The sequence below is a fragment of the Marmota flaviventris genome, chromosome 12 (genome assembly GCF_047511675.1).
Source record: "Marmota flaviventris isolate mMarFla1 chromosome 12, mMarFla1.hap1, whole genome shotgun sequence".
Taxonomy (NCBI): Eukaryota; Metazoa; Chordata; class Mammalia; order Rodentia; family Sciuridae; genus Marmota; species Marmota flaviventris.
The window spans coordinates 29838967-29857322 of NC_092509.1; the positions used below are offsets into that span (position 1 = coordinate 29838967).

General features: G+C 38.1%; 1 protein-coding gene across 1 annotated transcript in view; it reads right to left on the reverse strand.

The window, feature by feature from the left end:
- The window catches only part of Gpr158 (G protein-coupled receptor 158), a 408943-nt gene extending 394019 nt beyond the window's left edge, over nt 1-14924 (reverse strand). Inside the window, exon 1 of the mRNA XM_034636630.2 lies at nt 14023-14924. Coding sequence (XP_034492521.2) covers nt 14023-14924 — 902 coding nt within the window. The remainder of the gene's footprint in view (nt 1-14022) is intronic.
- Between the last annotated feature and the right edge of the window lie 3432 nt (nt 14925-18356).

An 18356-nucleotide genomic window follows, 5' to 3' on the forward strand; every position in this document is an offset into this window, starting at 1 on the left:
ATTATGTAATAATAATCTTCCCAAAATATTGCCAGAAATTAATTTAAATCTATTTTCAACCATATAACTACCTATTTTCAATCACGACCTGATATTCCTGTGATAACATTTTTGGTAAGGCCTGATCTCCTCTAAAACATCTAAAAGAATTAGACAGCAGTCTGTCTTAAAGAAAATGTTCTCCTCCCCCATACCACTTTGCAGCAGACATGTCCAGAAAAGCTTGCCAAAACTTTACATAGTACACGCATCTTCCATCTGTCTTGCTTCTTGTTCTGAGAAGTCTTTTTGGCAATCAGGTCAAACCTTCCTTCAGAAGGTCCGTACATTTTGTGTGTTAAAAATAACTCTATTTGATTTTTAAAAAGAACCAATAAATATAAAATGAAGGTCAATCAGGATGGAACATCGACCCTCCATCTACAAATTCAATCTTTGAATTTTAGGACTCCTGTGGGTGACACTTTTTCAAAGTTAAATGTAGAACATCTTTTAAAATTGCTAAGGTTCAGAGTTTGATCATAGATGATTGTCTCCCTGAAAAATATATTTCACATCTGAGGCTCTAACAGAGGGAGTTGACAAATGTTTCATTTTGTGAGGGTTTTTTTTTTCTTTGCTGAAATAATTTCAAGCTACAATTTATTTTATCAAACACATCTACATTGTTTCTTGTAGTACCTCTTTGAATATGATCATTTATGAATGGAATAAGGCAATCCCTTGTCAGGGAGCCCAAAGCAAAGAAGTCACTTCTGTGACTTTAATTTAGACAGTCCTATAAAAGAGAAAATACTATAGATGAGAAGGTCCAGAAAAACTAATAATATATCCAAAGCTATAATTTTTTAATTGCAAGGGGAAAAATAAGAATAAATCATATTCTGCCAGAAAAAAATGTCTAATGCAAATACTGTAATCTGTCTTTAAGTATATAATAGATGTCTTGTATCTTTAGAATTACCAGTGATATAACATACCATTTATGTTAGTATTTGCAATATTTAAGCAAAGATATATCCTTTGTTAACAATTTCTTCCATTTAGTTTCACTGTGCATACTCAGGCTCAGTGTCTCTGTCTCTCTCTCTCTCTCTCTCTCTCTCTCTCTCTCTCTCTCGGCTTAGATAGATAGATAGATATTAAAGTCATACAACTGATAATCTGTACAGGTTTTTAAATTCTAAATAATGCTTTTTCTACACATTAATATTAGATATGAAGCTGTACAGGGTAATCTTTCAGAGTAAGATAATAGAGTATGCCAATACTTCTAATGCAGAAATAATAACAGAAAATAAGGCCAATGAAAATATTTCTCATTGGATTTCAAAATGAGTTTTAATTAGATACTCACAGATATCAAGTACATGTACAGTTTGTCTAAATTTTTAGTTATCATTTATTGGGTGCCTATTATGTGTCAGACATCCTCATTTAAACTATATTGGGTATTATTCTCCCCAATTTATATTGCAGCTACATATGGCTGATATTATTCTCCCTCAAAAAAGAAATTTGGTAGAAAAAGAGGTGAAATGGTTTGCCTAAGGACACAAAGCTAATAAGTAAAACCAAGCTGAATATGAATAGATGTAAGAATAAGCTGACTGATCAGAAGATCTAAGTTCAAGTTCTTGTTCAAGATCATCAATTGAGCCTGTGTTTTTCTATCACCTCCTCTCCACGTCCAACTGTAATGATAGCAAATAAGTACAGTGGGAATAAGTACAATGAGGAAAGGAAGCTGACCAGGAATTTGACAATAATCATACTGATGATGAACCTGGGTGGTAGCAGTTAAGCTCAGAATAGGTTCAGAAGAAGACTGGAGCAGAGGTGGGAACTACTCATTCAACAGAGCTTCCAGAAAGATTTTAAGCTCAAAGTCAGCAAATACAAAGAGTGAAAGTAGGAACTGAGACAAACTTCAGGGTAATTCAAAGACTTCATTGTAAGCAGTTAATGGGTTGACACATTCCCCTCCTTATGTGCAATGATGGTATTTATTCCAAAGCTAAAAATCCAAAAACTATTCTGTACATATATTGAAAGAAATGCCTGAGAAGAAATAAAGCTTCTAGAATGATTATTAGCGCTTCCAGAGTCCCTTAGAGTAAAGGTCTAGGTGGGAGTAGAGAATGCCAACTTCCTTCTCAGACAGCCTAAAGTAAATGAAGCCTGACAGAGAGAGAGATCTACTCAGCAACAAGACCTACCCATATGCCACAAGAATCTATGCCAGCTAATGATATAAATTAACCTACTCATTCAGTCATAAAATGAATGATCAACTAAGGACTGCATTTTAGGAGAACTGATGGCATAGAGAAAAAGAACAGTCGGAACAACCTCAATGACTGAACCTTGAATCAACAGTGATGGTTCAGGCAACAGAAGATAATTTATACATAATCCAAAAGGTCAATAATTTTAAAAGATTTCCATGATAATCGTTCTGCAGAGGATCTAAAGCAACTTCTAGAAATCATGGGATGCCGAGAAGAATGTCTCCAATAAAAATATGAGTTTTCTTCAACAAATAGAATGATTGATTAAAGAAGTTAAATGGTTTTAGAAATGAGTAAGTTGCTTGGTTCCTTTTTGTCTCTTTAACATTAAAAAGACAGATGAATTCTAGATAGGGAAGAGGGGTGGGGTGGAAAGGGAGGGGCAGGGGATTAGCAAGGATGGTGGAATGTGATGGACATCATTATACAAAGTACATGTATGAAGACCTGAATTGGGTGTCAACATACTTTATATACAGAGATACAAAAATTGTGGTATATATGTGTATTAAGAATTGTAATGCAGGGCTGGGGATGTGGCTCAAGCAGTAGCGCGCTCGCCTGGCATGCGTGCAGCCCAGGTTCGATCCTCAGCACCACATACAAACAGAGATGTTGTGTCTGCCGAAAACTAAAAAATAAATATTAAAAAATACTCTCTCTCTCTCCCCCTCCCTCCCTCCCTCCCTCTTTAAAAAAAAAAAGAATTGTAATGCAAAAAAAAAAAAGTACATGTATAAAGGCAAAAAAAAGAATAGCGTTACCTTAGACTAGGTAGAGGGAAGTGAAAGGAGGGGAAGGCAGGGGATAAGAAAGATAGTAGAATGAAACAGACATTATTACTGTATGTATATATGTGACCGTATGACCAATATGATTCTACAATATGTATACTCAGAAAAATGAAAAATTATATCCCATCTATGTATGATATATCAAAGTATATAAGTGCATTCTACTGTCTTGTATAACTAATTAAAACAATTTTAAAAAAAGACAAGCAATTAGCAATTCCAAAGAGTAGGAAGGAATACACTAAAATTTCTGATGCAAACAAACTAAATGTAGCATGGTTTTGAGCAAATGATCAGACAGAGATGACTGCTGAACAGTGAAGTTTATCCAAGTTTCAGCCCTTAGAGACAACTAATAGACAAAGCACAGAATTTTTTACTATAAAATATTAATTGTATCATTTTTAATTATCTAAAAATATTGGAATAGATTATAAGAGTAAGAGGGCAAAGGAAGAAAGGTAAAGAATAGACTATCTAAAGTTTATAGGTACAAACTCAAAGTAACCAATAAAAAATGAAAATGCAGTTAATACAACAATATGAGGATGGCTAAAGAAAAAAAGAATATAAAGTTATACAGTTGTCATATTGGAGAAGATAATGATGATTTTTTTTTACCTAAAATCCATAATCCCAATTTCTGACGTTTGTACTCATGAGAGATACTCCTTGCCAATATTTCTTTTTTTGTCCTGTGCAGTCAGCCCCCTCAAAATTCATGTCTCAGACCTTTGTGGTCTTTTTCTGGCTCTTCCAGTCTCACTTCTGTGCCTGTGTCTCTTATCTGCAATTCTTCAGGTAGCCCCTTACCTTGGTATCTTAGACTGCACCATAAAAGGCGACCAAGTATGTGTCAGGAAATGCCAAATGACAGAACTTGCCAGCCACAAGCTTGGAAGAAGTCAAGGACCTGTAGGATGTCATCCTAGACATGCTGATAAGAAAAGGAATTGCTTTGCCAGGTGTTTGCTTACTGTGCCTTGCCTTTTATTCTCTTGATAATTGTGTCTGGGAAGCACTTCACTTTGCAGGTTTAAGCCTGGGAGCACGAAAAGTACCAAACTGATTTTTGCAAATAAGTGGGATTTTCAGTTTCTACCTCCCTTACATTTCAAATATACCAGTGTATCCATTCACATTCAAGAATGGAACATTTAGAAATAGCCCATTCTTTGACCGAAATCTCATCAGAGAAGCTGGAAAATCCAAACTCCCAGAGCTAAGAAAAGCAATGGGCAGGAAAAAGACTAAAAGAAGAAGAAAAAAGAGACATGCAGCCAAAATAAAACAAGAACACTACAATAAAACAAGATGTCACTAGAACAGGATCCTGAGGAAGTCCCCCAAAAGGGTGTTAGAACTCAATTCAGAGCCTGGGCCCTTGACATCATGACAGAAAGAAATTTAAGGATGGGTCAAAGTGAGATACAGAATGAATTTATCGAGAGAAGGAAAGACACACTCTGAGAGGCAGGGAATAGTACAGGTATTGGAGAAGAACTCACTAGCTACATCTTAACTAGGGATATTTTACATATAAGATCAATAGTACAGAGACATGCTCTAAGAGAGTGTGTTTAGTTCTCCTATGGGTTGTAAGTAGACATGTTGATCATTACTTCAATGGGGGTCATTTACTGACACGTTGACCATTACCAGAACTGAGGGGTGATTCATTTTTTCTTTCATGTATTTATGCATTCTGTTTTGTGAATTTCAATAGTATTACTTTGTTGAACCTATGGCTAAGGTCCAATAATTGATTTAATAGTGCTGTTTGTGATAAAGAATTGGAAAAGTGACTTTTGAATCTGGACTTTAAATGTATGTGAAAGTGGAAGGGAAAAAACCTGAAAATGTATTCACAATTTAAATATAAATATAAATTAATGTTCCATTGGTTCATCAAATTTTCTATTCATTTGGGTTTTATATACACAATGAGCTTATATTCTAAATAAATAAATAGAAATGTGATGTTACAAATTCATCTATATGTAAGTGCACATGTACACACAAATACATGTGTATATACTTATATATAAATACACACACGTACACATGCATGCAGAACCCTTGAAATAAGGATAGCCTCAGAATAGTATATTATGCCTGTGGTGTGTCATATATATTCATTTACACCAGTGGCTTTCAAACAGGCAGTTTTGCCCACAGGGTATATTTCGCAATATCTGTAGACATATTTGGTTATCACACTGAGGGGAAGGGGACATTGCCATTGATATCTAGCAGAGATGGGTAGAGACCAGAGGTGCTGTAAAATATTAAAAAATGAACAAGATATTCTCATCAAAAAGAATAACCTAGCTCAAAACGTCAGTAGTGCCAAGGATAAGAAACCCTGCTCTACTCAGTTATCTGAGGCATAAAACAAGGGGAAAACTGAACTCTATTCCAAACAACTGACTGAGAAAAAGAAAAAATGTCCATCTCCACCACAAGTCTGTGACCAAAACTAGTTAAATAGCTACAAAACATGTTTTTATTTCTAATCTGAAAATTTTAAGAACTTGAGAAAGGAAAGGCATATCTACTCCATCCTATTCCTAGTTATCAGTGGTCTTTTATTCTCTCTATATGCTAGGCATTTTCCCACAGTATGAGTTAAATACTTTGCCAGATGGGATGAGGAAGATTTTTATGATCCCTAACTAGCCTATTCTGAAAATAAAAGTTTCTGTAATACAAATGGTCAACAAATATATGAAAACTGTTCAACATTGCTAGCAATTAGAGAAATGCAAATTAAAACTACACTACAATTTCATCTCACTCTAGCCAGAATGGCAATTATCAAGAGTACAAGTAACAATAAATGTTGGCAAATATGTAGAGAAAAGGGTACACTCATACATTGCTGGTAATATTGCAAATTGGTGCAACCACTATGGAAAGGAATATGGAGATTCCTCAGAAAACTAGGAATGGAACCACCATTTGACCCAGTTACACCACTCCTTGTTACATACCAAAGGACTTAAAATCAGCATACTACAATGATGCAGCCACATAACTGTTTATAGTAGCTCAATTCACAACAGCTAAACTATGGAACCCAACCTAGGTACCTTTCAACAGATGAATGGATAAAAAAATGTGGTATATATACATAAAGGAATATCATTCAGCCAGAAAAAGAATGGCTTTATGACTTTTGCCAGTAATTAGGTGTATCTGGAGACTATTATGCTAAGCAAAATAAGCTAATCCCAAAAACCAAAGGTCAAATATTCTTTCTGAAATGTGGATGCTAACACACAACAAGGCGGACGGGAAAGAATAGAAGTTCAGTGCATTAGATGAAGGGAAGGGAGGGCAGACAGGATAGGAAAGAGTGGAATGTATCAGACATAACTTCCCTGTGTATGTATATGAATACACCACAGTGAGTGTCCACATTATGTACAGCCACAAGACTAGAATCCCAATTAGAATAACATATACTTCATGCTTGTAAAAATATGTCAAATATACTCTACAGTCATGTATAATAACTAAAAACCAAATAAAAATACAAATAAATTTAAAAATTAAAGTTTCTATAGTTTCTAGTTCAATGTTTTGTGTATTTCACATACATTAAAAAAGAAAATGTAAACTGGGTACATGACTGAATCCCAGCTATGTGGGAGTTGAGGTAGGAGGATTACAAGTTTAAGGATAGCCTGGGCAATTTAGTGAGACCCTTTCTCAAAATAAAAATTCAAAAGGGCTGTGCCAAGCACAGAGTGCATGTCTATAATCCCAGTTGCTTAGGAGGCTGAGGCAGGAGAATTACAGATTCAAGGCCAGACCCAGCAACTTAACAAAACACTGTCTCAAAATTAAAAAGTCTTGTAATGCAACTCATTGGTTAAAGTTCCCCTCGGTTCAATCCTCAGTACCAAAAAGTACGGGGTGGGGATGCTACAAATGTAGTTCATGGTAGAGTGCTTGCTTAGCATGTACAAGTCCCTGGGTTCAATCTCCAGTATCAAAAATAATATATGGTCATATGTTTTAATATAGCTCATCTTTTTAAACAAAATTATTTTGAAAACTAGTAATCTAATACATATATAGCAGTAAGGTAGAACTACATTTCAGGTTTCCATCTATACATACTTTGCTGCATTTTGGATAAGTTATAGATAATAATAGAATTTTGTAGTTGAAGAAAACTCATTTTCCCATTTCCTAATGTCATTATTTCATCAAATATAAGATGCCATTAATTGAAAGATGCACTGTGATACTGTGTACCACTAAAAGAAAACAAAGCCAATTGAAAATGACATGCCCTCCATCATAAGACATAGTTCAATATGAGACATCAAAATATGAATAAAGCATGTCTTAGAATTGATAAAATACATTTTTCTTTACTGTCATGCCCTTTTCCCTTTCTCAGATAAAAGCCATGTGTCATATTATTACATACAAGTCCTTCCATAATGATGTAGCAAAGCATACACATAGAGAACGCATAAAAGGTGAGAAAACTGGGTTAAAGCAATACCCAAAATCTTATGTAACTCTAGGTTTCACTTTTCAAGTTTTTCTTTTCAAGTTATACTTGGCTAATTTGACGGGCTAAGAAAAATATTCTACATTGTCATCTTTTATTAACATTTTTTAAATGGAGAAAGTTATAACAAATCAATGTGATCCTGCAATCTGTACACGTGAAAAAATAAGAATTCATACCCCATTTGAATCAAATGTATGATATGTCAAGATCGTTGTAATGTTTTGAGCAACTAATAAAAAAATCAAAATAAAATAAAAAAATTAACTGGATCTCAATTAACTTGAGGGATTAGTAACTCTAATGTAAATGAATGTGAAAGAAAGAGATTCTTCTTGGACAAAAAGATAGGTAATAGGGCTTTAGTTTGGAAAAATAAATTTTCCAATATTGGGGTTGGATTACAGTAAAGCTAATCTGTATTTTCTATAAATTCTACCTATAATGAAGGTAATAAAGTTAGATGTAACCTGTAATTGCTTTGAGGCACTATGACATTCTTAGGTATAACAAAGAAATTCAGTCCTGATTGCTATACTAGACTTGGCATTGTAGGAAAGGGAGAAGGAAAAAAAACCTCTGAAAGACTTTTAAACAAGAGGATTAATCTTTTAAACTAAATAAAGTATTTCATGGAATAGCTATTTACCTTAATATTTTTATGGTTAAAGATTTTTCCTATGGGAAGAAAGATTTGTTGGATGAACAAATGCCTGGCCCAGATGGAAATTGCACATAGAAATGAATTGTTACTAAAAGCAAAAAAGCAGATAAGGCTAAAAGACCAGCAAAACAAGCCCCACTGATGCATATGACATTACTGTGCTGGGAAACAGTTTAATAATGCTGTTGGCTGAACCCTCCAAAGTGTCACCCCAGTACCAGTGAAAAGCCTATTTGCACATAATAACCATCAAGCTGCCAAAGTTATCAAAATCCCAATGTGTTCTATTAGTAATTCAGCTTAAATAACCCTTCAAACATGAAACCATAACTGAAAAAAAAAAATAGATAGAGCCCTAATGCTGCTGTAAGAACCAAGAGCAAAATAACATCAACAACATACTTCTTGACATCCCAGTATATTAAAATAGAATCATAAAATGCTATTGAATTCAATAGCACTCTAAAGAATGCGAAAGGCCTTAAAACCTTGGCAGTGTTTTAGCAAACTGCTGACTTTCTCAAGTTGAAAGTAATATTTGATTTATCCACAAGTTTAGGCTATAAAGTTGAACTAGTGAGGGCATCACTTCATTTTCTAGAGAGTAGGTATACACTCTTTATTTAGAAGTTTGGGAAATCCCATATTGGCTTCCAAATGCATATTCTACAAAATAGCAAGATAATTCTTTCCTGTTGCTACACCACAATAAATGGCTCTTTTGATATTTTAAAGTCAATAAGAGAGGCAAATTGAAAATGGATTGTTTTTTAAAGTAAGGAGTTCCAAAATACCCAAACATTGATCATCTTCAGGGAATTTACAAAGGTATACTGAGGTCCTTGGTTTAAATAAAATCTGTGAATAATCTGTAAACTCATATTGAGTTTAAAGAAATTTCAGGTAGTCTTTCAAAATCTAGAAACTCAGATCAGATTTATTCTTATTTTGAGATGGAGTTCTCATTTTCATTAATTTACATACTTAACTCAGTATACATTGATTGGGTTTTCTGTAAAGCATTATAAAGCCAAATACCAGGTCTGACATTCCTCCTCCATCAATATCATTTAACAACATACTGGATTTACATAAACTAGCCCTTTTTCCAAAACTGCTTGTTGATCATTTGGATAGGGCACTTAAGAACCTATAGAATAAAGTTAAAAGACAAGAAAAGATCATCAATCCTATTTCCACATTTTAATTATGCAGCCACAGATTTCCAAACAGATAATACAGCCAGCCAGAGACAAAATGGGCATGTGAGGCAAAGTGGTTAACTCAAATCTAATATTATTCTCACTATACAATATATCTGATTGTATCGTTGACCAAAATATATTATTATTATTTAGGCCAAATATATTAATTGACTCCATCCAATACCATCTTATATTTTTAAATAGAAAGGTGAAAACAAAATTGGAAATTAAAAGGTAAAAAGCAGCGTGTAGTAATGGAAAAATTATAGCGTTTTCATAGCTAGGTAGATGTAAATTTGATTTTGACTTCTTGATTTACTAGCTTTATTACCTTGGGCAAATTGCTCAACTTTTCTGGGGTTGTAACTACCTGAGAGATGTAAGAATGAAACGCAGTGGTACAGGTAAAACATCAATCATAAAATAGGTGCTCAATGAATATTGGTTCCCATTAATTCTAACCTGAGAAAAAAAGAGCTGTGCCATTTCTAGCAATTTCCTTTAGCTCTTTGGATCTCAGTTTTCTCAGCTACAAAATGAAAAGATGGAACCAAACAAATTCACAATTTTTTTCAGCTCACCAAGAAAGGAATAATTCCCTAAAGAATTCAACTTTCATTTAAATTTAACAAACACTTAAGTATATTCTACCCATCCAAAGCACTTTAACAGTTCAGTCACCACAAGAAAGATATTTATGATTTCAGCAAAATTGAATCCAACTTTAAGGCACTGTAAGTTCCAAAAAGAAAAATTACTATGCAAACCAAAGAACTCTAATTTCAAGAAAAACTCTACAAGGACATAACAAATTTAATGTCATAAGCAGATATTTTAGAGTATACCTTCAATTATTACTTTCTCTTTTTTGCTAGAATAGAAAATGAGACATTAAATGTTTATACTATCAGTCTATAACAAAAGACTCAAGAAACATTTAATTAAGAGAAATGAATGCCACTTTTGAAAGGAGAAAAGGGATGAACAATAGACTTCTCTTCCTATGTGTGTCTTATGCAAGGTTTTAAATTTCATTCTGAAACAGAGGGTAATAAATTTTATTCCAAGATATTTTTATAGTGATAAACAGTAATATAAAAAGGTAGTTGACAATGTTCTCCACCTTATTTGTGAACTTCATGTTTTAGGATTTACATTTTTTAAAATAAAATTAAATGCCCAAAGCTTATAGATGAGATATGGGGAAATATTAGCTGATCTTAAATGGAAGTATTAACAACAATGTTTTTTCTCCTTTTCTCTTTCATAAGTAAATCATTCTCAGTGGATCTTTTTCATTATAGGTAAGACTATTTGCAAGTAACTCTTTAACATGTTCAAAATACTATTTAAAATTATGATTAGGGGTCCTAATCACAGTTTTCCAAAAATTCACTTCAGGTTTATGCACTTACTTTACCTATAACTTACTTGAACTATAGAATTTTAGAATACACATCTTAGATGATACAACATCAAGAACAAAAAAAAAAAAAAGCTTTTCCTCTGGTAAGTGTGAAGAGATAGGAAAATTCCATTTAAATATTATCTCAAATATGTAAAATAAACAATATAATCCTTTTTTTAAATTGACATCTATGTTACATGGTTATTTGGGGTGGGGGGGTCCGAAAAGATGATAGAGAATAAAGCACGTCCCCAACGTAGGTTGTGTGCAGAGGTCCAGAGAGCCACAGAGACATGCTTCAGGTATACATTTACCAAGCATAGGGTAAACCAGAGGCAAAAGGCCTATATTCCATTTCTGCTGTTACTACAAACTTGATATGTGATTTCTTTCACTTTACCATGATTTACTAGCTGTATTACCTTGGGCAGATTGCTCAACTTTTCTGAGGTTGTAACTACCTGAGAGATCTAAGAATGAAATTAGTTGTTTCTTCATGAAATAACAGGTGGAACCATATGATCCTCTTAAGGTTTCTTCTAGGTAAAGTCTGTGCATAACTTTAATATAGTATTTGAAAGGCATACAACACAAGGCAGAAGCACTCACAGGAGCCCTTATTTTGCTCTTTATGAGGCTAGCAAGACTAGCCATCTTCTGTAGTCAGCTAGACATAAATGGCCAGGATTTGAGGTTGGCTGAAGAACACACTGATGGCTAAGGAAGTACTTAAAGAGAAAAAAAAACTGTTTTCTCAATATAGTAAAAAGAAAATGTGTAGGAGGTATGTGAGTTCTCACAACCTCAGACCCTTTGTGTCAGCCTTTCACCTTGGCTGGCAGGAGGCCAGCCTCTGCCCTTCAGATTCCTTTTCTGTAAAACAGGGAAAACAATAAAACCTAACTCATAGGATCATGATGAGCAATCAAGATAGTCCCTGCAACACAGCAAAAAGACTGATATAGAGTGAATGTTAGAATAGAATAGGGTAGATGGGTAGACAGAGAGGCATAGATTGATAGATCTGAAACTCCCTGAAAAGTCCCAGCTGAAGATCATTTAGGTAACCAAAGCTTTCTGATCTGTAAGAGAAACAGTTCTGAAAATGAATGATTTTCATCCCCATTCTCCACATCTGACCCTTGAAAGTACACTTATTTTTATGCAGCAGTTACATTGTATGCAATGACCCAAGACCACCTTCATAGAATAGAGTTTACCATAATATTTAAAAGTACAAAGTGAAATTTAAATCCTGGCTCTACTATTTAACTGCTGTGCAGTCTTAGGCAAGAAGTTTAATACCTCTGCCCTTCAGATTCCTTTTCTGTAAGAAAGAGAAAACAATAAAACCTAAACCATAGAATCATGGCAAGAATCAATCAAGATAGTCCCTGCAAAATAGCAAAGAGCCTGATATAGAGTGAATGTTAGAATAGAATAGGGTAGATGGATAGACAGAGAGGCGTAGATTGATAGATCTGAAACTCCCTGAAAAGGCCCATTTGAAGACCATAAACAGTTTACTGGCAGTGAATTGCATCTGCTGATCTTTCTTCTTCTGAGCATACAATATGGCAAAGATTCAAAGCTGGGCTCAGCTCTTACTAATAGGATCCTACAGGAATCAAGAGGAAATGAGATTATCCTGAAAGTAAGTTACTGCTTTAAGATAGATCTTTAAAAGACTCATAAACACACACACACACACACACACACACGTCATATGAAATCAAAGAAAGGGAGTTGTTTCTCATTTATGTCTTCTCAAGTGTTGCCAGCACTAAAAGCTACAGAATTTTATAACTCTGTGAATCCATAGAGACTATTCTATTTCAACTCTTTCATTTGATTGAAAAGTAGCCGACAGCCAGAGAGGTTAAGCAACTTGTTTGGGGCCATTCAGCAGTAAATGACAATACCAAGGCAAGTCTTATTTCCTCACTTACCCACCCAGTAGTTGACCTAATATCTTTCAGCAGGTCAGCATCCCATTCTTGCTAGGCCAAAGGAATTAAAAAAAAAAAATACAAAGTTTTCTCCCTTCTTCCCAGGTTTCTAAAAAAGTAGAGAAGCAACCTCAGCCCCTCAAGACCTTCTTTCCTGAGCCTCCTACCTTGGGAACTGAGGAGGATCCCAGTGAATCTGCTGCTCTCTCCCAACCCCTCTCCAGAGTTTCTGCTCTTTCCTTGCCTTCATAAAGGCTGCTTCTACAACTTATCACCACAAAGGTCAGCACTTCTCAGGGTTGAAGTTAAAACCTGCTAATTTGCAAATTCTCAGCTCACTCTACTTTCAGACAGTAAATATAGAAAAACTGTTTCAGCTTCCTGAGTGAATTCAGTTAGAGCTGACTCCTCCATCCCTAATATAATGCAGTTAGATTCATTTATAAAGTGTGTGGGGGTATGAAGGGCTCTGAGAACCTTAGGTATGCCTAACACAGGGAACAAAAGAAAAAAACGCACCAGGAAGAAAAAAGATCGATTGGGAAGAGGGGGAAGATGGGTAGAAAGAGTACACTGAATAAATTGCCAAATGTAGATCCTGGAAACAGCTCTGCTGCTGAGAGTGACTCACTGCTGAGTCGCCAGAACCACCCAGGGGATAGCACAGGTTTAATTATACGCTCTGGTAACTGACTGACAACAGGCTGGTCCCCCAAACCGTACACGCAGAAAACAGAGGCTAACTCGAAGTGGCAGACACAAAGAACTCTATCTCCAGCTCCCTTTCCTAATCTGATGCTCACCACTCTGCCTGCTGGGTGCACCCCACACTCCCCAAATTTTGCAGCACCACTTCTAATAGGGAACTCTCCTCCTTGCAATCCTGAAAGTTGGAGGGAGGCATAGAGCTGCTGAGGAGTCTCTCAACTATACCAAGTGCTTCCCCTTCCCTGACTGCTTTCAGGGAAACGGATCCTTTCACTGGGTGCCTCAAGCTGACAGAAGTGGGGGCTTCTCACCACTGAACACATGAACTCCCTTGCGGCATCCTTCTGCCCATGTCTTTGCTCTGAGGGTAGGAAACGTAAGTGTCACAGTGAGTTAAGCGTTCTGCCCCCACGTAGGCACCCACCCGCAAAACCGGAAGAACGACTTTACTTTTGCCCTTTTCTCTCCCTACCTGAATTCTGGGACCAGGTTAGGCTGCAATCCATAGAAGGCAGCGGAAAGAGTAACCAGCCATCCTGGCTTGTAACTCCCGTTCTCGCACTCCAGATAAGGCGGAGACCACTTGACATGGCTCTTGTCCCCGCCAAGTCCGTCCCTGCGCCGCCAGCTATGGCCCAGGCCCCGGGGCCCCTGATTGGAACCGCGGCGGTGTAAGTGGGGCCTCCACTTGCGCCGGAGGCCGTGGAACCACTCGGTTTCCAGAGTGGCGTTGGCCAGGTGGTGTGCGGAAGAGGACAGGTCCTGGAGCAGGATGCGACTCTCTTCACGAGTGGCCTGGAGGAAGACTTGCGGGGCCGGCGCGGACAGAGACTCGGTGGTGAAGGTGATGGCCGCCCGAAAGATGCTGGGCTCGCCCTCTAAGAGGCTCCGTACCAGCGCCTGGTACCACTCCAGGTCATCCTGCAAGTTCTGCTCCCGAGACTTATTGCTCTGCAGCATCATGTTGAGGAAGTTGGTGGCGTGTGTCAGCGTGTCCAGCGCCCCGTGCAAGGAAGGATGGGAACTAGCTAGGGCTGGCGACTTCCCCGGCAGGCCTGCCAACTCGTAGCGGCCGGAGCAGTTGGCTCGCTTCAGCTGGTGGGAGTCCCCGGTGTAGAGGTAAGAGGCCACGTCCATGGGCACCTCCTCGGCGAGTTTCTGCGCCAAGATGGTGCCGTCGGTGGAGCGGCTCCAGGGAGCCGAGGGGTCCGAGGCAGAGGCTCGAGCCAGCTGCTGCGTGTGCTGCTTCCCCCTCAGGGTCTTCTCTCGAGGGGAATCCGGCCGTCCCGGAGGGTCGCGGCTGGCGCCAACAGTTCCCAGTCCCAGATGAGCGAGCAGGAGGCAGAGGAGTAAGGGGTGAGCCATGGCTCCCATCTGTCTCGCAGAGAGGAAAGGAGGTAACGAGAGGAGTCACTTTTTGAATTTCGATCGTCAATTTATCAACAGGAAGACTTTTAATAGGGGGGTCTTCCCTCTTCTCCAGACGGCTCCCAGTCCAAAAGGACTTTCAAATAAAAATGTTTCGAAATTGGCCCAGCTGGCTAAACCGCGGTTACAGGAAATCAAATCACCTGTGGCAATGCTGGCTGCACCCGCTCCACACTGGGTCGGCTCGGAATTACGCACCTTGCAGCCTGGAGCAGACCAGGTTACATCCCCCTCGCGCTCCGGGCAGCTATAGTTAGCCTGCTTACGTCTTTCTGCTCAGCCGCTGCCACCGCCGCTCTCATTGAGGTGTGTTCAAGAGCTGCTGCTGTTGCTGCTGCTGCCACCGCGGCCGCCGAAGACGCTGCTCCATCATCTCACCCGTGGCAGGTCGTTCCCGCCTCCCTGCTCTGGCTCCTCCCGACCCCCTCGCCCCGAGGCACGGAGCGCGCACCCAGAACTGCACGGCGAGCGTAGGAGAGAGTCCCACGGAGCGGAGATTTCTTTTAAGATGTCTGTTTCTCTGGAGTCGGGAGGGCCAAGCAGCTGGTTAATTGGAGCCTTTAGGTTTGGCCACAAACCACACTGCCGCCTCTCCCTGCTCTCGGGAGGAAAGCCAGTTTAAAGAGCCAGCTTGGCCGCAACCAAACCCTTGGAGGGCGGCTTCAAGCCGTCTTGCTCCCTGTTTGGTCGGCTCTGCTGTCAATCAGCTGACTGCCATTGGTTGGGCTAGGGCGGGAGCTGTCCAGTGCTGAACCCGAGGCGGCACGGAGGAGGCGGAGGAGCAGGCGGCGGCGCGGGAGGCAGCCTAGCAGAGTCCTTTCACCCACTCGCGTACACCGAAGACTCGGAAACCCGCAGGGGTGGGATAGGGAAGGGTGGGCGGGAGTGAGGGAGAAGCAAGCTTTGGGCTGCTCAGAGCGAAGGAAACTTGGACATAATGAGGAGGAGGGTGTTGGTGTCTTGAATTCTTAGTTAAATCAGCCTTTTCTTTTGCCTGGAAAAGAGGGAGAAGGGAGTAGTTTTCATTTTTTACTTAAACTGGGAGGGAGGAACGTAGTATGGAGATGTGTCCTCCTGAGAATCTGCTCATTTTTAGGCAAATTATCAAATCTTCTTCCTTGTTGTCGGTTAAAGAAATGATTAAAACCTACTTGCTGAGGCTGGTCTCAGCTTTGGGAGAGTAATGGAGACATCTACTGGCTGAGCTTTAAGAACAAAACAATACTATAAGAAATCTCTTCTTGGGATCTAGGATTGGGGAACCTATGAAAAATGTAGGAACATAAAGATGTGTAAGGGAGGAATAAGTCAAAGGGGCATAACATGTGATGGTGAGAGAATGAGAATGAGAAAAAGTGCATCTGTGTTGGGTGAAAAGGGAAATCTTTCTGACGGGGGTTTCCTAGAATTGATAGGTAAGAACTGAGACTTCTGATTAGCTATAAGGTTGAGATGTCCCAGGAGAAAAAAGAACTGCATTTCCCTAAATTATTGGGAAATCACTTAACACAGTCTAATTGTTTTATTTGAATCTTGTTAATAGATTAATAGAGTAGACATTTAATGCTTATGCACTTCTATTTTCAAGTTTCCCAACAAAGACCAAAAAAAAAAAAAAAAAAAAGAAAGAAAGAAAAGACAAATAGAACATCCTAAATTCACTTTTAATTCCCAACCAACAAAAATGTTACTCCTGGCATTCCAAGATAGCTCTTCTTAGATTTAGTGTACCATTTCATTTCATTCTGTTGTTGAAATACCTTAGTCTGTTTTGTGTTACTATAACAAAATAACTGACACTGGATAATATATAAAGAAAGGATACTTATTTAGCTCATATTTTTGAAGACTAAAAGTTCAAGATTAGGCATCATCATCATTTTGTCCCCTGGTGAAGGCCTTCTGGCTACATCAGAATATGGAAAATGGTATCATATTTGAGACGATAAGGAATAGGGAGAGGGAGTGCACATAACAAAAAAGGAAGCAAGAGATTAAACTGATTCTTTTATAACAACCCACTCTTGTAGGAACTAATCCAATCCCATGCAACCTGACCCACTTTCACGAAAGTTTTAATCCCTTCATGAGGGTAGAATCCCAATGAACTAATTAATTTGACTAGGCACTACCTCTTAAAAGTTTCCACCACCACCACACTGAGGACCAAGCTTCCAGTGCATGAGCCTTTGGGGACAAATTTTATACAGACCATAACAATACTTAGGCACTGAAATGTAAATTTCAAAGGAGCAAAAATCTTTTTCAACCTTGGTCACTGTAGTATATTGAGCACCTGGATCATAGTAGCTTCTCACTAAATATTTGCCAAATTGATGAATGAACCAGAAGGTCATGATGATGAAGCCAATTATTTAAAACTTCATTTCCTTACCTCAAGAGAAGTCTGCTTCATATGCCAGTAATGAGTGTTTTAGAAATACCTTATAACAACCAGTTTTCCAAACTGCAATTCGTGGTCTCCAAGCAGGTTTTATAGCTATGTAAAGAATGGTTATTAGACTTGTATTTACTTACAAGTAGATTTCATGTTCATTTCTGACTTTTGGTTTAAATTTTGCTTTGCAATGTATGCTCCTATGATAAGTAAAGTTCATTTCAGTTTAATGCTTTACTATAGCATATATAACAATAATTACAGAATTAGTTTCTGTTTGTTTAATTTACTACAGTATACACTATGATTTTTCTTTTATTTAACCATCTGAAAACTGAGGTATAATTTCCTCATTAACTGATTTTTTAGAAAACCTATAAAACTTATTAATAATTCTTTCAATTTTTCTAGTATCTAAGTTAAAAAGGAAGATATTCTTTTATTTAGAGGTCCCCCTAGAAGTAATTTAATCAAAAGACCTGTGTTCTAATCCCTCTATTGTTTTGTAGCACTGATAAGACAGTTAAACTTTCTGTGTCTTGAGACACAAACTGTATCTGAGCCTCAGGATTTGGCATTCAGGTAGTACTGGAGCACCTCATGAGCCACTATCCAGGGATGCCAGTCCTCCTTCTAGAGCACATCTGTTATAATTTAAATCTGAAATGTCCATCAAAGGTTCATGTGTGTAACGCTTGGTCCCCAATGCAATGATGTTCAAATGATGGGGTTTTCGGGAAGTGATTTGTTCATGAGGGCTCTGACCTCAGCAGTGGATTAATACATTGAATAATTCTCGATAGCATTAATGGGAGGTGATGAAAACTGTAGGCGGTAGGGCCTAATTTGAGAAAGTGCATCATGGGGCATGGCCTGGAAGGCTATATCTTATCTTCAGCCTCTTCTTCTCCACCTCCAGCTTCCTGGCTGCCATGAGGTGAGCAGTTTTCCTCTGCCATCCCCTTCAACCGTGATATTTT